This window comes from Rhea pennata, chromosome 13 (genome assembly GCF_028389875.1).
Source record: "Rhea pennata isolate bPtePen1 chromosome 13, bPtePen1.pri, whole genome shotgun sequence".
In the NCBI taxonomy this organism is placed as follows: domain Eukaryota; kingdom Metazoa; phylum Chordata; class Aves; order Rheiformes; family Rheidae; genus Rhea; species Rhea pennata.
Window position 1 is genome coordinate 21,106,528 of NC_084675.1, and position 18,770 is coordinate 21,125,297.

Here is an 18,770-nt window from a genome sequence, read left to right on the forward strand (position 1 = left end):
CTGCACACTTTAAAGTCAGTGAGATTTTTGCCTTGGACAGCAAGGGAAGCTGTGGCAAGAATGAGGCCCCTACTGTTTTTTTTTGTAAAGTTGCTCATCTTTAGCTAAAAGACATTTCAATGCAAGATGCTAAATTGTTCCTTAATTAAATAATGCAAGACTGCCTGAGGCACACTACTACTTTGCTTTCTAATTTGTTAGCTGTGTGATGTGGATTTTTTCTTGTGGCCTGACCAAGTTCCTACTTGGGGGAAGACAGCAGATTTTGGAGGGAAAAAAAAAAAAAAAAGTGAATGGGGCAGTTTGCATCTCTTAGATCTATTGTTTCAGCCTCTCTGCACGCTCAGGAAGACATCAGTTATATACAAGTCGCTTTATGACTTTTCTCTGAATCCACACAACTGAAATGCAAGACTTAGTGAATCCTTAGACTCTGATCTCATGATGAAACTAGGAACTGAAGCCTGCTTGTGTTTTACTCTGGCCCTGACTAAGACAACACAAGATACTTTACCAACAACCAAACTAGAAAGTCCACACCCTGAAGAATTTAGAGTCTAAATTAACAGATTTTATAGATGAGAACTTTTACTGTAGTGATAATTCTGCCTTTTATGCCAGTTGCATTTGTCTTTCTGCAGCCTAGGTTGAACTTGGCTAGAGATGCATGGCTAGTTTGTGCCTCATCTCAGGCAGATACTTGTCCATACTTCACCTGTTTATTGGCATGACTGAAGCACTAGCCTAAAACTTCAGAGGCCTCAGTGCTTCAAGATAACTCTCTAATTGGCTTTCTGTGACCCCTTATGTCCAGAGCAATGGGGGAAAAATATCTTTAAGGACTGAGTCCCTAGTCTCTTTCTGGATAGTGGGACATCCTTGCTTCTTAAGACTGTCATAATAAAAACATCCAAGATGACAAAGAAGGGCCTGGGCACTGTAGAGAAGTTAAAAATGCTTGTGATATGGTGAGCTGCATTTAATAGGAAATTCAGTGATCCCTAACAGAGTTGATTTTAATTCACTTGCAACAACAGAAAAGCCTGCGTTTCACTGGTATGTGATGAGACAAAAGTTCAGCAGTACAATGGGAAATACTCTTCTGAGCCAACTTTGTTCAGAAGTAATTAAAAATGAGGTCTTTCTATTCTCTGTGCAGCCTGATGTCCTAGTTTGTCATGTGGTTTGATGCATTCTTTCCAGCTCCTTTCATGGCACAAACAAGTTACGATGTTATTGCATGTCCCTCCTTTTGAGGGTTCAGGGGAGAAAGATGCTGAGCAACTCCTGAGGCTGGTCAGCTTGACTTTCAAAGCAGCTAAGAGAATACAGAGCGCAGCCACCCTAGGTGTTACATCATATGTATGTGTTTTCTAGAACCATTTTGCCCCTCTACTCACCCTCTTTTATCCCCATTTGTGGAAGATGCTAGGAGAAAACAGTGTCAAATGACTGGTTTTAGAACATGGTCACTTTGGAGTAGATTTCTTGGTGGATACTAGTCACAGCATAGTGTGTGGCACAGAACAGTGAGGCAACATTGTAATCTGCTAACAATAAAAGCGAGGTGGCTAACTGCCACTCAGCACTGAAAACTGTACAGTCATTAGAGTTTTCCTTCAGACAGCTATGTCCATGCATTTCCTGGAATAATGACAAGGCCACACAGCTTCAATCCACCAAAGAAACAGCAATTAGTAAACAAGCCGGGTTGCTGTGTAGTCTGAGTTGCTCTGAGTGACAAAAGTCAGATTTTTTGTTTCCATGGAGAGGGAGAAAAAAAAAATCTCAACTTTGGAGTGGGAAGACAGTAAAGTTGGGTCCTGTTTCACAGAAGCAAGTCTCCATCCAGCCCTCCAGTGCCTCCATTCACATTATTCCCCAATCCCCTCTCAGAAATCGCTCTTTGAGGACAGAGGATTTAGCTCATTATCGTTGGAAACTAGTAAAGTATCTGTGGAAAGGCACAGTTAAATATTGGCTTGAAGTCCCATCATTTTTTTTATTTCGTCGTCTTCTAGTGCTCCAAAGGGAGGAACATATGTTTTTTAGGAGAATGTTTCCATTAAAAAAAAAAAAATCCAGCATTGGCACTGCATTTTTCTCTACAGCTACAGCAAGGGCAGAGAAGAGGGAGGAAAAGCATGTGCTGTGAATGCACTCATTCCAGTTTCTGAGAAGGAACAGCCCCATACAGCAGTCCTGGCTATGGAGGAAACATCTGCGACTGTGGCCATACTAGTCAGGCAAACATACACAACAGCCTGCTTCACATAGGGCTATGAATGCTTTTATTTCCTCATTGCCATCTATAAAATGTAATCTCTCTACAAGAAGAGTGCACCATTTCCCATGTTTTCATGTGCAATGTCCGCAACGTCTGCTATAAACATCATGAAGTGTTTGCGGGCCCCTCCACTGACATAGGTACAGAAGTCACTCCTTTTCATCTTTCAAAGCACTGCAGAAATGTTTAGGGTCATGTATCCTGCCATTGTTCTGGACTGGGCATCCCACCGAAGTCACTGGGAGAAACGATCTCAGGATATGGACCTATCTAGTCAATCTTTACAGTGGCCCTGGTAACAACCACACTTCACAGACGTGGAGATAACTGCCAATATAGACTAGATGCAACCGGTGATTTCCAGCACTTTGCAAACCAGCTGGGGAAAAGGGACTGGAAGTGCCCTGTGGACTTTTCTATGTGACAGGTACCTGGTCTCCCAGCTGGGCATCTTGTTGCTCCTTGGTAGTGTGGCAGCGTCACTGTCATCCTGTGACCCTCTGCTTCCACCCACCTGCCAGAGGCAGCCAGCCTGATCCATGGCAGTGGCGGCCACTGTGCTGTACTGTGGCTGGGCAGCACACGAATGAATGGACCTCCATGCTCCAGAAAAGCCTTCTGATCAAGTGACCCAGCTGCAAGTCTCTTCTCAGTCCAAGGACATAAATCACAGGTCTCTCAGAAAAGACACGTGATGTGAAACTGGGCTGCTTTTCCAAAGAGATGCCCCCTCCAGAGGCCTAGCAAATCACGTAGAAGTGTGCCACAGCCCACCCCTCATCCCATGTGAGAACATACGCGGCTGAACTAGGGTGATTTTTTTTTCCACCATGTAGGAATAAGACAAACAGAGGTACTAGATGGAGGAAAAGAAAGGAAAGGGAAGGAAACGTCATGAAATGCTGCCTCTACATTTCAAGGCATTAATGTAGTCATTGCTGTCACTCCCCAGTAGTTTTCAGTGATCTGTTAGAATGAAGTTAATCTTTTGGACAAGATTAATGCTTGCTGTTTTCCCAAAGGGATATCGTGTTTTCGAAATGTTTCCAGGCACTTGCACTGCTTAGACTCCAAACAGCGGTGTTTCCATTTCTCTGATGGAAATGATTACTCAGGCAGTTGATCTGCAGGGTCTTTTCTTTACCACCGTGCAGGAACATGGTTGCTGTAGCAATTCCTTCTCCAAGTGAACTCCTGGTACTGTAAGTCACTGCAAAGCTTTCCAGGGTCTGACATCTTGCTTTCCCAGGTGTGTTTGCTTATTTTTTTTAGTAATTAGCCTGAAGTTGAGCTGAGCCACAGAATTGCAGTTTCTGTAGCATTTGGGTTCTTTCAACTGATTTAAATAAAGAAGTTACTATGTTCAGGCACATATATTTATGCCAACGTAGCTATTGAAGTGAGATGGGACTGCCAGTGTCCCAGCATCTCATTCCATGATCAAGCAGAGATGGAGGGAGTTTGCTGACACCTATCCCTGTCACAGTGAATTTCAACCTATGGTCCTCAGGCTTCTTGGGATCACTCAGAGAATCTGTAAGAATTATCTGAAAAGAGGAGGTTCGTGTTTACTATGCAGCAATCTACCTCAACGAAATTTCCCAAAGGCACTGTATTGTTCTCAGAAACATTTAGCTTATTTTAAGATTGGAGTTAATAAATTTATCAGTATTTTGATAGGTCACCATGGCCTGTGACAACAGGGAATTAGTCTCAAGCACCTTTTACAAGTCTGTGTAAATAGATCTCGACTCCAGAAGATCAATAACAAGCTTTGTTCCCTCTGTTATAATTAACATTTTGATTTTAGTTTCTGATGGAGCAGGATGAATTATTGGCAGTAAAAATCTAATTAAAAAACAATTGAGCTGCATGTTTTTCCTCACTTCTTGAGCCAATCTGATAATTATTTTTATGAGTAACATCAGCTCATCATTTCAGAGCTGCTGTTAGCACTTTCGGTGTCTCTTGCTCATTAGGCCTTTCCCTTCTAGCCAGCCAGCTCTCACGCTCACCTGCATCATGTACTGTGTCCCTGCGGATGATTCCCTGTGGCAAAGGCCACAGATGTGGAAATACTGTTCACAGTCAAATGCAAGCCTGCAGGAGCACCCCAACTTTCCTGCCGAAATTGCTGTCACACAGCAGTTACTCTTAAAAAACATGCAGGGAAGCAAACATGCATTTGGATATTGTCTCCTAAGAGCATTTCAGTGACAGAGCAGTCAAAATATCTTATCAATCAAAAGTGAAAAGAACTGTGGCTCAGATCCATCAAGATACATAGGTACAAAGTACATACAGCCCAAACTTCCTGGATTCCAGGGAGAAGTCAGGCATCTAATTATTTTGATGGATTTAAGCCTTTAAATGCTAAGAGTAGAGACCAAATTCAGAATTTAGGTTTTCCAAATAGCCATTTAAGATTACAGGTTTCTGTTTCCATCAGCAAGGTCTCTAAAGTAGCTAGTTTTCTGCTAGTCTGGATAACCATCTTCATGCATCATGTGCTAAGTATCTGTTTCATAACTAGACTTTGCAATGTCCCACAATAAGCACCAGCAGCCGCCCCACCAGGGCAGTATACGCGCTGAGCATAGAACGGGGCTGATCCAGAAGCATCTACAAGCTACACCCATCCGATATTTTCAACCATCAACATTTCAATGCTAAATTCAAAGATGCACCAAGGGCAAGAGGAAATGCAGCAAAACAAAACGAAAAAATAACTTTTAAAACCTATCCCAACACGTCGAACACTATCTGCCGCCGAAAACGGCAGGAAGCAGCCCAAGTTTGAAAACACACTGAACCAAAATAATAACAGTAATAAATCGCCCTGAGGACGGGGAGCAGCAGCGCGGCCGCGGGCGGGCAGCAGGTGGCGCTGCCGCCAAGGGAACGGCGCGGCCCGGCCCGGCGCGGCCCCGGTCCCGGGTCCTCCCCGCGCCCGGTGCCGGAGCGAGCCCGGTTAATGCTGGGCAGGAAAGGTGCAGGAGCAGCTGCGGGCCCCCGGCGCCCTACCACTCCGCAGGGCTTTCTGCCCTTCAAGAGCGAGCCCCTCGCTCCAGCTGCGCTATCTCACACTGCCCCCCGTGAGGACGCCCCTGTGCGCCCCCCATCAATCAAAATCCCGTGTGGACACAAGGGCAAGGTGAAAGAGCAGGAGGGAGCTCTGCAGCTGCCTGGCGGTCCCGTGGGGCTGGGCGGAAACGCCGCGAGCCTGGGGGTGAGCTAGCGCAAACCGCGGAGGGAAACGGCACGGCTACCAACGTGCCTGGCCGTCAAGCGTTTTGTCGCAGTCTGGTGTTTGTATCACTCTGGAAGGCCAAGCATGTACAACGTGCTTGCTGGTCCCCTGAGTGTAGGTGCATCCCAAACCAAATACAGGCGGATGCACTAGGCCCTATTTCTCACTATAAATTCCTATGAGTTTTCCATAAGGCTGTTGCTCAGCTAAAATATCAGAGCAAAAGCCCTATAGAAAGCCTATAGGCCCCTAAAGGGCATCTACAATGAGAGACCACTTCCTACGGGAGAAGTGCCCAAAACAGAGATAACTCTGCTGCTAGATCATCTATTGATCAGCAAGCAGGAGCAGAGGGTAGATCACTGATACTGAATCTAGCTACGTCAACTGGCCGGGGGTTAGATTTTGGCAAGGGGGAGGCTGTTGCATGAGCAAACACAGGGTTTCTGAGCAAACCAATTTCTCTTTGCCCCTTACAAGAGTCCAGCTGATCACTTAAACGTACAAGCAGAGTTTGTGCAAAGGAACCAGCTGTGACAGCAGCTTGCTTTTCACCATTGCGTGGGACAACAAATCCAAGGCAAAAGCAGTTCTGTCCTGTACAGAACAGGGTCTCAGAGCTAGGGGCAGCTGCGGGGTTTCATCCTGTCCTCCCTGATGTAGGTGTCTGAGATGGAGAACTGTCTGTTTAGACTGCGCTCACTGGCTTGAGGAATATGTGGCGTCCACGGTATGTGGTGGTTCTGTTTTTCCAGGTTTGGCAGCACAGAGAGGGAGAAACCAAAGGGAAGGAGAAAAGTGAATCATGCAAACCTTTGTTGGGGAACAGATATCAAGCCTCTCTCAGGCTAGTCCTGAGGCTTGCAAGGTGTCTGCCTTCACTTTCCAAGCTCCCTAGGAGCCCAGACTTTCAGATGATTGATTGTGGATGCAAACAAGCAGGTCCAAAATGAATCTAAGGGCTGAAAACGAATCTTAGAAGCAATAGTGAGATTTCAAGGAAGGAAGGAAGAACCACTTGGTAGAGACTGAACTTCTAACCTCCAGACCTTTATCTCAGCCACACCTCACACAGATATGCACTTCAGGAGCAAAAGCTCAGGCCTTAGCTTGCACTTTAAAAAGATGGTAACAACATGGCTCACCTCCAACAGATGCAGAGAAGGATGAATCCACAAAGCCATAGAAACAAGGACACCAGGAAATCCCCAGTAAATGCTGTAGGTTAGTTACCTTTGACCCGTACAGATCTACTCTTAAAAAAACCTCTGAGGACGTCTCTCCCTACAGCCTTTGCCACTCACCCTAATTAGAAGAATAATTAGAAAATAATTAGAAAGAAAGAAAATAATTAGAAAGCTTTTCTTTTTTGGTTATCACCTAACATTGCTTCTAGTTAAGCTGATTACACACAGCTGGGCTAATTGCTGCGCAGTAACCTAGTTTTCCTATTAGCTATATGCAAAGATAGAAATACACAAGCAAATAAGCAAATTAATTCATAGGCAACTATTTTTATGTACGTGCATGTATTTATAGTGCGAACATTGATGAAAGCGTATTGGTCTAAGGAAGTTATTAAAGCCAAGATTTGCAGGGTATGGTAGTATCTTTTATCAGCCCAGACAAAACCAAACTTTGTAGCAAACAGCCCATTTCTCAGAGGAGCGGGGCGCGTTCGCCCGCTGCCTGGCCCTCTTTCCCGATTGCGGTGTGCGTACGCCGCGTATTTATTCTTCTCGAACCCAGCGGCGCCGAATTTTACACAAGTTGTGCCAGCTCCCACTTACCTGCTGGCGTTTATTTTTCCCCGACACAAAACCTGAGGAAGGTTTTAATGCTCCCTCGCTCGGTCCCGGGCAGCGCCGGGGCCGAGCCGGGCTCGCCCGAGCCCCACCACCGGCAGCCGAATTGCTTTTTACTCCCTCTTCGGCGTTTATTTTATTTTATTTTATTTTATTTTATTTTATTTTATTTTATTCCCCGCGGTGCTGGGTTTGAACCCGACGGCTTCGCCTCGGGGTAGGGTGCGGGACACGGGCTGGCTTAAAAAATATAGCTATATAGCCTGCCTGGGATGGAGGAGAAAGAGAGAAGAGGAGCCGAGTCGTTGTTTCTCTCCAGCGACATGTGCGATCTCCAAGTAAAAGGCAGGCCGAGCTGTCAAAAATCGCCTTTCAGTTTCTCCTTGGGAAAATAATGTAATAATCGCCTCAGATTTTCCTCCCTTCTCCGTCTTGTTATTATCACTTGAAATATTTCTGGGCGGCGAACGGTATCGCCGGGGACAAGGGACCTGTCGGCGGCAGCAGCCAAGAGCAACAGAGGCCCCCGCGGGCCCACACCGACATGGGAAATTGTCGCACGAAGATTTCCAGCGCTGACAGCAGCGGAGCGGCGCGGCCGGGGCCTCCCGGCTCCCCCGCGCAAGCAGGGCGCCGCGGAGCCCTCTCCGCGGCCCGGCCGCAGCCGGGCGGCCACACACTCCTCAGATATATCATTACGCGTATTACACCGCATGCTCGTTTATTTGCTGCTCATACAATCGTGAAGCCCATGTACAAATAACATACATGTTTTATTTTGGTTTGATTTTTTTTTCCTTAGGGACAAACGTACACAAAAGGGCTGGGCCAAAAAAAAAAAAAAAAAAAACAACCCCCCCCAAAAAAACAAAACTGTAATTACAATTTTATACAGTGCAGAAAGAAATTAAAATAGGTGTCATCAAACTGTACAAAGAGGGTCAAAAAAAAAAAAGAAGGGGAACGGAGGGGAATAATCCTTCATTATATATATATTTCTATAAAAACATATGGAGGATTGTCTTTACACAGAGACCATGATCGACTTAAAATTTACAAAGGTTAACTAAAAAAAAAAATCTATATGGCAAATATTGCCAACAGAGATCCACCGCTTTAATACTGATCAACTGAGACTACTCGTGTCTCGATTATTAGCAACAACAAAAAAAATGAAGAATAAATAACAGAATGAGCATGGCTGTCTCTTTTCAAAGTGCCTTATTCTCTCTGCATAGGGTCTGATCCTGCAGTCTTTATGCAGGCAAAAAAATATTAATAGCTAAAAAAAAATCCCTCTGAGAGATTTTTGCCGGCTGTGTGTTTGCCGGCAAAAAAAAATAAAAAAAAATAAAAAAAGAAAAAATAAAAAAAGAAAATTAAGTATTTCTCGGAAGCAGGGGCTCGAACTGAGACGAGACTGACGTTGGGGGGCAGGAGGGCCCCAGCGCGACCCCGCTCCTCGCCGCGGTGCAGCGCACTCCCGGCGCGGAGGGGCGGCGCGCGCAGCCCCGCGGCCGCGGAGCGGAGCCGCCGCCGCCCGGGCGCAGCGCGGGGCAGCGCTTTGCCTGCGCGCCGCGGCTCGTTCCCAGCGCCCAGGCCGAGCCGGCAGCACCGGTGGCCCGGGCGAGGCTGGATTTCGTTGTCAGCTCTGCCGCTACCAAACGGCGTCGTGGCATCGCTTAATGCTTTGACTTAGACAAATCCATTAACAACTTAAAAATCAAAATCAAAACCTCTTTTGTTAAACTCTTAACCCAAAATTGCAGTGGGGATCTCGGGGAGGAGGCGGCCGAGGTTTGGGGGCCGCTTTTTGTTTTTGCTCTCCCGGTTCGCCAACCCATCCCAACCCAAACGAAGAAGCAGAAGAAGGCAGAGACCGTCTTTGATTAAAGACACGTGTTGGAAGCCGGCTCCGGCCGATGCTCAGCGGAGGGGCAGGCGCAGCCCCAGGGCCCGCACGCGTCTGTCCCCGGCCGCGCACTGTGGTCCCAGGCGTCCGGCTGCTCCCTGGGGCTACGCCGCACGCACAAAGCGAGTCTGCAGAGACCCCCTTCCGCCGAGCGGGGCCCGGGGGGGGCTCGGAGCCCGGGTCAGGCCTTGGGGGCCCCAGGAGGTGGCTTTTCCGCCCCGTATCACATAACGCACGGCTTGATGTCCTGGTATGTCACTTGTTGGTGGTAATAGGAGCCGCTGCCCGCTGAATGCATGGAGGAGGAGGCCATGGCGTTGAAAGAGAAGACGAATTCCTTTCTGTCGCACATGCTTGGAGACTGGGAATGATACCGCGGGATGCCTGCGGGACGGGGGGAAAATTGTCAGCCATAATTATATTTAGCAAAGGAGGTTGAGCAGGGGGACAAGGCCGTGGTCGGAGAGGGAGCCCCCTCCGCGCCCGCAAACCCTCCGATCTCTCGCAGATATTTTTTCTTCCACGCATGCAAATCTGCGGGCCCGTCCGTGGCTCCGCGGGTGCGGACAGGTGCCGCGGAGAAAACCTCCCGCGCAGGCGGGACGGTGCGGCACTTTCCTGCCCGGGCCAAGTATATTGCGTTTTTTTTTTTTTTTTTCTCCCCATTTTACTTCCCAAACCGAGAGTGCAGGCTGCTTCCCCGCGCCTCCGCGGGGCGCGGAGCAGCGGCGGAGCGGGGCGCCGCTTCGGCCGGCCGGAGGCAGACGCCAGGCGGAAAGCGCCGAAAGCAAAATCATTTCTGCCCTTTCTGCAGCGATCTCGGGACCCAACAACCACCCCCCCCTCCAATCTTCCCCGAGGAAGCGGAGGTGACCCGGGATCCCGAGCGCAGGGCCGCGGTCCTCCCGCACCCCTCCGGCGGGGCTCGACAGCGCTGCTTGGCTTTGAATTTGGGGTGTTGCCCGGGAGCATTTCAGCTACCGCCGCGGGCGGTTCCTTTCCGCCGTGCGCCTTCCCCCCCCCCCCCCCCCTGCACTTTATTTCTGTTTACACCCGGGCTGGGATCTGCTCCGCGGCCCCGTCCGCCAGCGCGGCCGGGCGCCCCGAGGGTAGGGAGAAACCCGCGGCCCGAGCCGCCCCACCTGGCCACGGAGGAAACGCGGAGCAGACGGAGAGGCGGGCGCGGAGCCGCCGAGCCCTCTCTGCCCCCTCCGCGGGCTGCAAGACGGGGCAGCAGCTCCGCAACCAGCCCGGCCGCGGCCTCGGACCCGTCCAGGCCCTGCGAGCGCCGCGGCCTTGCCGAGGCCTCCGGGTCGGACAAAGCGCCAGCCCGCTCCGAGCCCGGCTCGCTCGCCCGCACGCCTTATCCCGGCCCGTGGGCAGCGCCGCAGTTGCGGGCCTGGCCCGGGGGCTGCGCGGCCGCGGAAGCTTCCCAGGCCTGGGAAGCCCGGGCCCAAGGGGAGCTGCCTGCAGCGCCCTGGGGGCGAGCGAGGCCGCCCTAGCCCTGAAACCGGTCCCCTTTCTCCCTGCCAGTGTCACTAGGACCCTCGGGATCCCGTTTGGCGACGGGGAGTCCGGCGAGGGGGGGGGCAAGGGGGCAGGAGCCGGGCTGGGCTCCCCGTCCGCCCCGCGGCCGTCGGCAGCCCCTTTCAGCCCCCGCGGCTCTGCCATCTCCTACCGATTTCCTCCCAGCCCCATGGGCTGCCCGGCCCGTCTCGGCCTTCCCTTCGCGCAGCCCGCACGCAGCCCCGGGCCGGGACGGTTTGGGGGGGGGGGGGGACCCGGCCGGCCGCGCTCGCCTCTCCCGGCGCCGCCGCGGCGTCCCGGGCCGCGCAGGGTGCGCACCCCGCGGAGCCGGCCCCGACGGCGTGAACCGCCGGGAGCGCCGCGGCGGAGCGGGCCGGGAAGGAGCAGCCCGGCAGGGCCTGGGGGGCAGCCCGGGGGGCGACGACTCCCCCGACCCCGAAGCGTTTCCGAAGCGGGCCGGCCCGGCGCAGCGAGCCCCGCAGCCCACGCGTGGCCGGCCCCCGGCTTACCTTGCAGCTCGGCGGCGTTGTGGCTGTTCTGGTGCAGGTAGGACTGGTCTAGGGAGTGCGTGGACAGGCTGGACGACAGCGGGTTGGCCGTGGGGTTGCAGGGCGACAAGGGCTGCTGCTTGATGTAGGACGCGCCGCTGTTCAAGGCGGCCGAGGCGGACGGTGCCCACGCCGAGGCCGAGCTGGAGTAAACCGAGTGCGGCTCCATGACGCCGCCGCCGGCGAGCAGCGGCGAGGCGGGCACGGAGCTCTCGTGGTGCGGGTAGTCCCCCGCCGAGGAGCCGGTGCAGCTGCCCATGTAGGAGTGCCCGCCGTTGGCGGGCAGGTGGGGCACGGAGTGTCCCGCAAGGCCCATGCCGTCCACGTTGCTGGACAAGTGCCCGTTCATCATGCCCAAGCCCCCCTCGAGGGAGAGGCTGTTGGGGGGGCAGGAGAGCCCGCCGGCGGAGCCCTGGAAGCTGTAGCTCTCGGGGAGGTGGTTGAAGCTGAGCCCGTTCATCATGCTGTACATGGGCTTCAGCGCTTGGCATTTCCTCCTGAAGCCGCGGGGCCGGCGGCGGAACGAGCCCTCCTCGAACATGAACTCGCTGGCCGGGTCGATGGTCCAGTAGTGGCCCTTGCCCGGGCGGCCCAGCCCCTTGGGCAGCTTGATGAAGCACTCGTTGAGCGAGAGGTTGTGGCGCACGGAGTTTTTCCAGCCCTGGTAGGAGCCGCGGAAGAAGGGGAAGCGGCTCTGCAAGAACTGGTAGATCTCGCTGAGGGTGAGCCGCTTGGAGGGCGAGCTCTGGATGGCCATGACGATGAGGGCGATGTAGGAGTAAGGCGGCTTCTCCGGCCGCCGGATCCCCGCGTTGGTTTTCTTCGCCTTGGGGCCGCCGCCGCCCGGGGCGCCGCCGCTGCCCGGGGCGCTGCCGGCCGCCCCGGCGGGCGCCGCGGAGGCGGCGTCCATGGCCGAGCTCTGCGGCTGCTTCTCGGCCACGGAGGACATGGGGCCGTAGCTGCTCTGCGCCGGAGGAGGAGGGGGCTGAGAGGACAGAGCCTGCTGCGCTTCTGCAGTCATCTAGGGCCAGCTCCGCGGCGGCCAGCCCCGGCCCTCCTTCGCCACCCTCCCCCACGCACCCCCCCAAAAGGCCACGCTGCTGGGGGCTCCCCGCGACTCCCCCCTCCTCCTCCTCCTCCTCCCAGCCCCTGGCAGGGCTTGTTTCCACCGGGAAGCTTCACCCCTCCGCGGATAAACAAATGGAAGCGACCCCCCCTTCCCTCCTCCTCCCACTTTATCCCTAAATCCAAGCCCTGCTGCAAAAGGCGAGCGAGAGGCGGAGGGTTGGGGGGGGCTGCGCGGGGGGAGCGCGCTGCGCTCGGCCGCTGCGGGAGAGAAGCCGGCTGCCGCTCGCCGCCCGCCGCCGCTCGCCGCCGCGGGCCGGGCTCCCCGGGGCCGCCGTGGTCCGTGTCCCGCCGCCGCCCCCCTCTAGCTGGGCTGGCGCTGCCGCTGCTGCGGGGAGCTGCTTCCCATCGCGGTGGCTGTCGGTTCTGCCCCCGGCCCCGCCGCTCGCCTTTTACTTTATCTCTCGCAGCGGCGGCTGCCGCTCCTTGACAGACGTAAGAGCCGAGAGGAGTTCCCCGCCCCGACCAACTCCCCCACGCCCTCCCGGGCGGCCCCCTCCGCCGCCCTGTCCCGGCCCCCCTCCGCTCCCAGCTCCCAGCTGGTGGGCAGCTTTTAAAGAGCCCTTTCCACACGGCCCTGCCCGAGCCGGGGGGCTGCGCTGCTCATCCCTGGGTGGGGACCCACGCGCGACCGCGGCGGCGCGTGGGACGGCGCGGCGCCTCCCCCGTTTCCCCCCACCCCACCCCCTTCCTCGATGCCGCTCGGCTCCGGCGGTTGCGGAAAATCCCGTGGGAGGGTGGGAAGGGCCCCACGCAGGGCCGGAGTGAAACGGCGGAGGAAGGGCCTGCGGGGGCCGGGCGGCGGCGGCCGGGCCTGCGGCGCGGCGCGGCGCGGCGCGGCGCGGGGCGAGCGGCGGCGGCGGCCTCCGCGCCGCGCGGAGCTTCACCCACTTAAACCCCCTCTTCGTGCGCTCTTTTAAGCTCGGCGGGCCCGGGCAGGATGTTTATACTGCGCAATGTAAACACGGGCTCGGGGGTGCTTTAATAAAAAGAAATCGGCGAAAACTCCTGCTGCCTCTCGAAATGCCCTTTTCTGCCTCCGCCGCCGATCCGGGGATGGGAACGGGCTCTGGCCCCCTCGCCTGCTCTGAGGCTTCTTTGAGAGTGTTTTTTTTTTGGGGGGGGGGGGTATATAAATCTGTGCTGAACGTTTGCAGTTGAATGCCAGGAGTCCGAGGCTCAGCTCCGTCGGATACCACAGGCACACACACACCCGAGGGTGGGGGGAAGGAGAAGAGGGAGGCAGAGTCATCAGACCCCCTTTCTTCCCCCTGCTACCCCCCTCCCCCAAAAAAGCCCTTTTGAGCATCTTGCGATCAGGAGAGCTGTCACTCACTCGCCAAGGTAAGTCGCTTTAAACCTTTGTCACCGTCTTGCGGATCGCGCGTGGAAACTTGTGCCCCAGGGCGACCAGCGGGGAGGGGTGTGGGGGGGGGGGGCGGCCGGGACAGTCTTGGCTTTCACGGCTCCTTGCTAGGAACCGAGCAGATGTGCTGGCCGCCGCAGTGCTTACTTTCTAGACTGGGGAAAGGAAGAGAGAGAGGGAGCGAAAAGAAAAAAAAAATGAGGAAAAAAAATCCCCCCTCAAGTGCAGGCCGCACCAGAGTGCTGCGGGTCTGTCCTGCTGCAGCCTGCGATGTCAGTGCCTGGAGAGAGGGGGACCCCTGGCTAAACATCCCCCCGAAGGCCCCCCTCTTTCCAAATTCGCTTTTAAAGTTTTTTTCTTTTAACGATAATTTAATACCTTTTAAAGAGAGATAGATACCGATCGGGTTTCCCAACTCCCTTCGCGTTATTCGCAAGCAGTTGTTAGTAGCCTCCGGGGCGCCTGTCACATCTGTGATACAACCAAGAGGGATTTAACATCAGGGTCTTTTTTTCCTTGCCTTCCCCTTCTCATCATTTCGCCCACCCCATCCGTCCCCTGTCGTCTCCGCAAAAGAAATCATTTTGCAAAAGCACCAGTCCCCCACCTCCCCAAGCAAGGGGAGAGCTGGGGGTTTGGGGACGGCGACAGGGAGCCCTTAGCGCCGTTCTGGGCAAACTCCAGAGCCTGGGGGGGTGTGTGGGGGGGGGGGTGGCGGTCACAGAAGCACGACAGAGAGGGGTTATTTCTGGCGGTTTTTTTTTTTTCCCTCTAGAAAGCGGCGAAAACGCTGCTGCGGGTGCTCGGGGAGGGAGCGGCGGCCGCCGGTCTCCCCGCTGCCGCTTCGTCGCCCGAAAGCACCGGCGAGGGCAGAGCAAGAGAGGCAGCAAGGCGGGTTTGGGGTATTGCTGCTCCTGGGGCAAAAACATCCCCCTCCCCCAAAAAAACATTTATTCGGGAAAGGGTCGCCTTCTCCCGGGGCGAGTGGCGCCGGGGATGCCGCCCGGGAACTCCGCGCTAGCGCTCTCCTCGCCCCGGACCCCGAAAGCGAGGAGGTTTTTGCTTTACATCGCTTAGAGAGCGTCTTCCCTGCATGTCCCCCCAAAAACGCAAGAGGAAGGAACTAACCCCAGCCTCAAAAAAAAAAAAAAAAAAAAAAAAAAAGAAAAGAAAAAAAGGAAAAAGAAAAGAAAAAAAGAGAGAGAGAGCTCGTGTAAAACCCACATTTAAAACCGTCACCAGCGACTACATTTCCACTAGGAAATAAATATCTCCGTCTCCCTGGGAGCAAGCTGTTAACTAGAACAAAAAAATATCTCGGTGGAAATGAAACGATTTCCCTTCAACAAAACCAGCCTCCGCACAAGCGCTCTTCCCCTTCTGCCCTCGTCTCCCCGCAGTATCTCTTCGGAGTGTAAAGATTCGGTTTCCGACGTATTTCTTATAGCCAGCAAACATTAAAATGGAAATATATTGCCCCGAGTTTTATAGGCCTCGCCGTGGGAAGAGCAGAAATATTAGAGCATTTTGTATGGTAAACTGAGCCCACGAATTTGGTAAATACCGGGTTTGGGGAGAAAAAGCTGTGTTTTCTCTGAAGTAAGAGAGGGATCGTGTATAGGGACTTAACCGACCATGCCAGGGTTGGAGGAATAAAGGAGGAAAAAACACGTCGGGAGAGGGGTTGTTAGGGACACTTTATCGCTTGTGAAACCTCCGCGCAGGTCTCAGAAATACTTTCACATTCAAAACCTGCTTTTGGAGGAAAGATTTCTGGGCTGAAGATCCTGACTGGGACCAGCTTCACAGATGAACATGACTTTTTTTTTTTTTTTTTTTTCAGTTGTTTGCTGTTGTTTGCTGTTGTTTTTTGTTGCTTTAGTCAGGCCCGCCCCCAGCCCTCAGCAGAGGAGAGTGGGCAGGAAAAAAAAAAAAAAAAAAAAAAAAAAAGCATCTGGAGCAATTAGTCCTTTTAATCCCGGCACCGTTTGGGGGCCTGTTTTGCCGTCTCGGACCCTCACGGATTATTCCCGGCTCCTACTCCCGGCCGCGCTTCACTTCCCAAACGAATCCTTCCCAAACCCCGTCCACTTTGCGACTTCCCTCCCCCTCCACGAAACTCTGCCGTGTTTTGTGTAAAAATAGACAAATCCGAGCTTTCTTCCTTTTCCTGCGCCGAAGGTATTTTTACTAGCTAATTGCTTAAGTGAAGTCAACTTTGCGAGCAGGCCGTGTGTAATCCGAGTATGGAAATGTATATAGGTAGTATTGTTATAAGCAGGCTGGGTGCTGCTCGGCGGAGGGGCCCAGGGTGTTTGTGCGAGCCCGGACCACCCAGGGCGAGGGGAGTGACCGGCGCATGTCCCTCTCCCCCTGTCCTGCTTTGCATTAACACCGCTCGCAGGAACCCCGCTCCCCCGGCACCAGCCCTTTCCCCCGGCTGCTTTTTCTTTTCTTTTCCTTTTTATCTTTTCTTTTTTCCCTCTTTTTTTTTCTTTTTTTTTCCCCAAGCGAGGCCATCCCCGTGCCCACTCGCCCCAAATCCGCTGCAAATTGATGCCTAAACGTTTACTTAAGGCCGAGGGGGTGCGTTTAGCCAAGGGACTGCAAGGAGAGGGAAAAGGCCGCGAGATGTGTGGGGAGAAGGAGCTGGAAGAAGGACACGCTGGGGCCCGGATTAACCGGCGCAGGAGGGTGCAAGCGGGGCCGGGCCGCCCCACGGAGGGGGCTGCGGAGCCGCCCGCCGCGGCGGAGACCCGGAGCCACGGGCGACCGGCTGCTAACGGGGTTTGCGCAGATGCAAACAGGTTTCCTCGCCTCGTATGGGCACTGCAGCAGGGTGGAACTGGGGTCCAGACCCCCCCCTTAAAAAAAAAAAAAAAGCAAGAGTGGCCCGCTTCAGACCCCGGGAATGGGGGGCGGGGGGTGTCCATCTCAGAGCAGTATTTTGCCCCACGCATGTGCGTGTGGCGGGAGGTTCCGTGGCACAGACAGAGCCTGGCTGGCATCTCGGCTCGACTCAAGGACCGAGTGGGACATGGGGTTTTCGGGAAAGGACAGCCCGAAACTGGGAGCGGTGCAGAGCAGAGCTGCAGAAGCGCCTAACGCGGCTGCGGAGAGGCGCATGCTGTCTATCAGCCGCCGTGTGTTAGGCAGAAGTTCAGGCTTTGGTCAGAAAGGAAAAAAAGAAAAATCTTGCATTTTTTTCCCCATCTTTTCCCCCCTTCTGCCCATCCCGAGACTGCCCCCCCCAAGCCCACATTTTCCATGACGTCCTTCAATGAAATATTGCAGCACAGGAATTTACAGCCCTCTTCAGCGCGGGATTTTTTAGGAGTTTTCTGGCAGGACCGGGTCCCTGTAATACAAATCGGTTCCAGCGATAATAGGCTCCGGGCGCTACTACTTAGACACAATCGCTTCCCACAGAGATCTTTAAAATATCTCCGGGTATTTATAACCTTGCTTAGGGAGGGTTAGCTAGACTACTTTCCCGGCAGGATGCTTTTTGGCTGGCTGAGACTCAGACCGAGTACCAGGGCACCAGACCGCTGGAGAGGGAAACCGCAGGTCTAAGCCGAGCTGGGTCCTGGCTTGCTGGAGCGCCCGAGTGGCCAGTGATGCTCCCAGCCATCCCCGATAAAACCGCCAGCCCTTGAGGGCGGCCAGAGGTGTAAATCCAGGTGTAAATCCGGGTTGGCACTGTCGGACGTTTGCTGCTTTTTCTATGCACGCGGTTACCCTGCGGGATCCTCTAAGTGACTTGGGTGGGAGCAGAATTGGGGCCCCGGGAGGTAGATGCGGGCTCAGCGCAGGTCTTGCAGCCGGGGGTGGGGGGTGCGGAGGAGAGCTGGGGGCACCGGCCACCCCTAAAGAAACGGGACAGATGGGCTGCGGCTGCAGAAAAAAAAGCGTGAAATATACTCCCCACTCACGCTTTTTCCCTCGGCATCCACCCGCGCGTGCACGGAGGGTGCTGCCAGGCGTGCTCACGCGTGTGCTGCCTGCGCGATGATGGGGGGGGGTGCCCTCTGCGAGCTCCTCGGGCGCCAGTCCTCTCCCAGCAAGGCCCCCAGCTCGCCGGCGGGGTGGGCGGGGGGGGGGGGCCTAGCGCTCCTCGCCGGCGTCTCGGCAGCCCGCTGCGCCCCCCGCGCCGTCGGGCAATGGGGCTGCGATGCTCCCCCCACACACACACCCACACCCCGAAACTGCATCAGGGTTTGAGCCCGGGCTCCCTGCACACACGAAGGGGGGGGGGCGGAGATTAAGAAGAACCGGAGCCCAAACAACCCCCCCAAACTAAGCAGCGACCCTCGAAAAAAAAAAGCGGCTTGCCGCTCCCTGCTCCTTTGCAGAGCACTGTGCCACAGAGACGAGAAATAACCCGTGTTGCCATTTCCAGCTTTTCTAGCCCCAAGGGCCGCCGGGTCAAATAGAAACTTTGTTGTCTGAAAAACGTTACGATGCCTCTAAGTTTCTGGGCAGGGAGTCGCCTCCGTCGCCCGCCGTGCCCGGGCCGGGAGAGTCCCCGCGAGAGGGGCACGGCGAGGGGCTTCCCCCGCACGGCTCCGCTTCGTTTTCAGCCTTATTCAACCTGTTTCGGTTTTTTTTCCCCTTTTTCTTCCAAGCCCTAAACAAAAATCCCGTCTATGTCGTCCCTTTCCAAAACGACGGGAGTCGCACTGCAGGACCTGCGTGTAGGTGCTAGCAGACAAGGGCGGTTTTAATGCTGTAGCAGGCAAAAGCCATCGGTCCCCCAAATGAGTCGCTTCGGGTTTCGAACAAGATACATCTGCCCGGAGAGGTGCGAGAAATTAAAACGGAATAAGCCAAATTAAAGACGAAAGGGATTTTTCTTGTACGGATACAGAAAAAACACGGGGACGATATATTGCCAGGCTGAATAGTAGCCAAGTGAGTGGCTTCGTTTCTCCCTAAACCCCGCGGAGA

The 18,770-nt window shown here is 54.4% G+C and overlaps 1 protein-coding gene across 1 annotated transcript; it reads right to left on the minus strand.

Moving 5' to 3' along the window:
• Nucleotides 1-8,931: 8,931 nt before the first annotated feature.
• Nucleotides 8,932-12,350, minus strand: FOXF1 (forkhead box F1). Its single transcript, XM_062586520.1, has 2 exons — nucleotides 11,291-12,350; nucleotides 8,932-9,638 (listed from the first exon to the last, which is right to left on the minus strand). Exons 1-2 carry the CDS (start codon nucleotides 12,348-12,350, stop codon nucleotides 9,478-9,480), a joined length of 1,221 nt encoding a protein of 406 aa, XP_062442504.1. The 3' UTR covers nucleotides 8,932-9,477.
• Nucleotides 12,351-18,770: the final 6,420 nt, after the last annotated feature.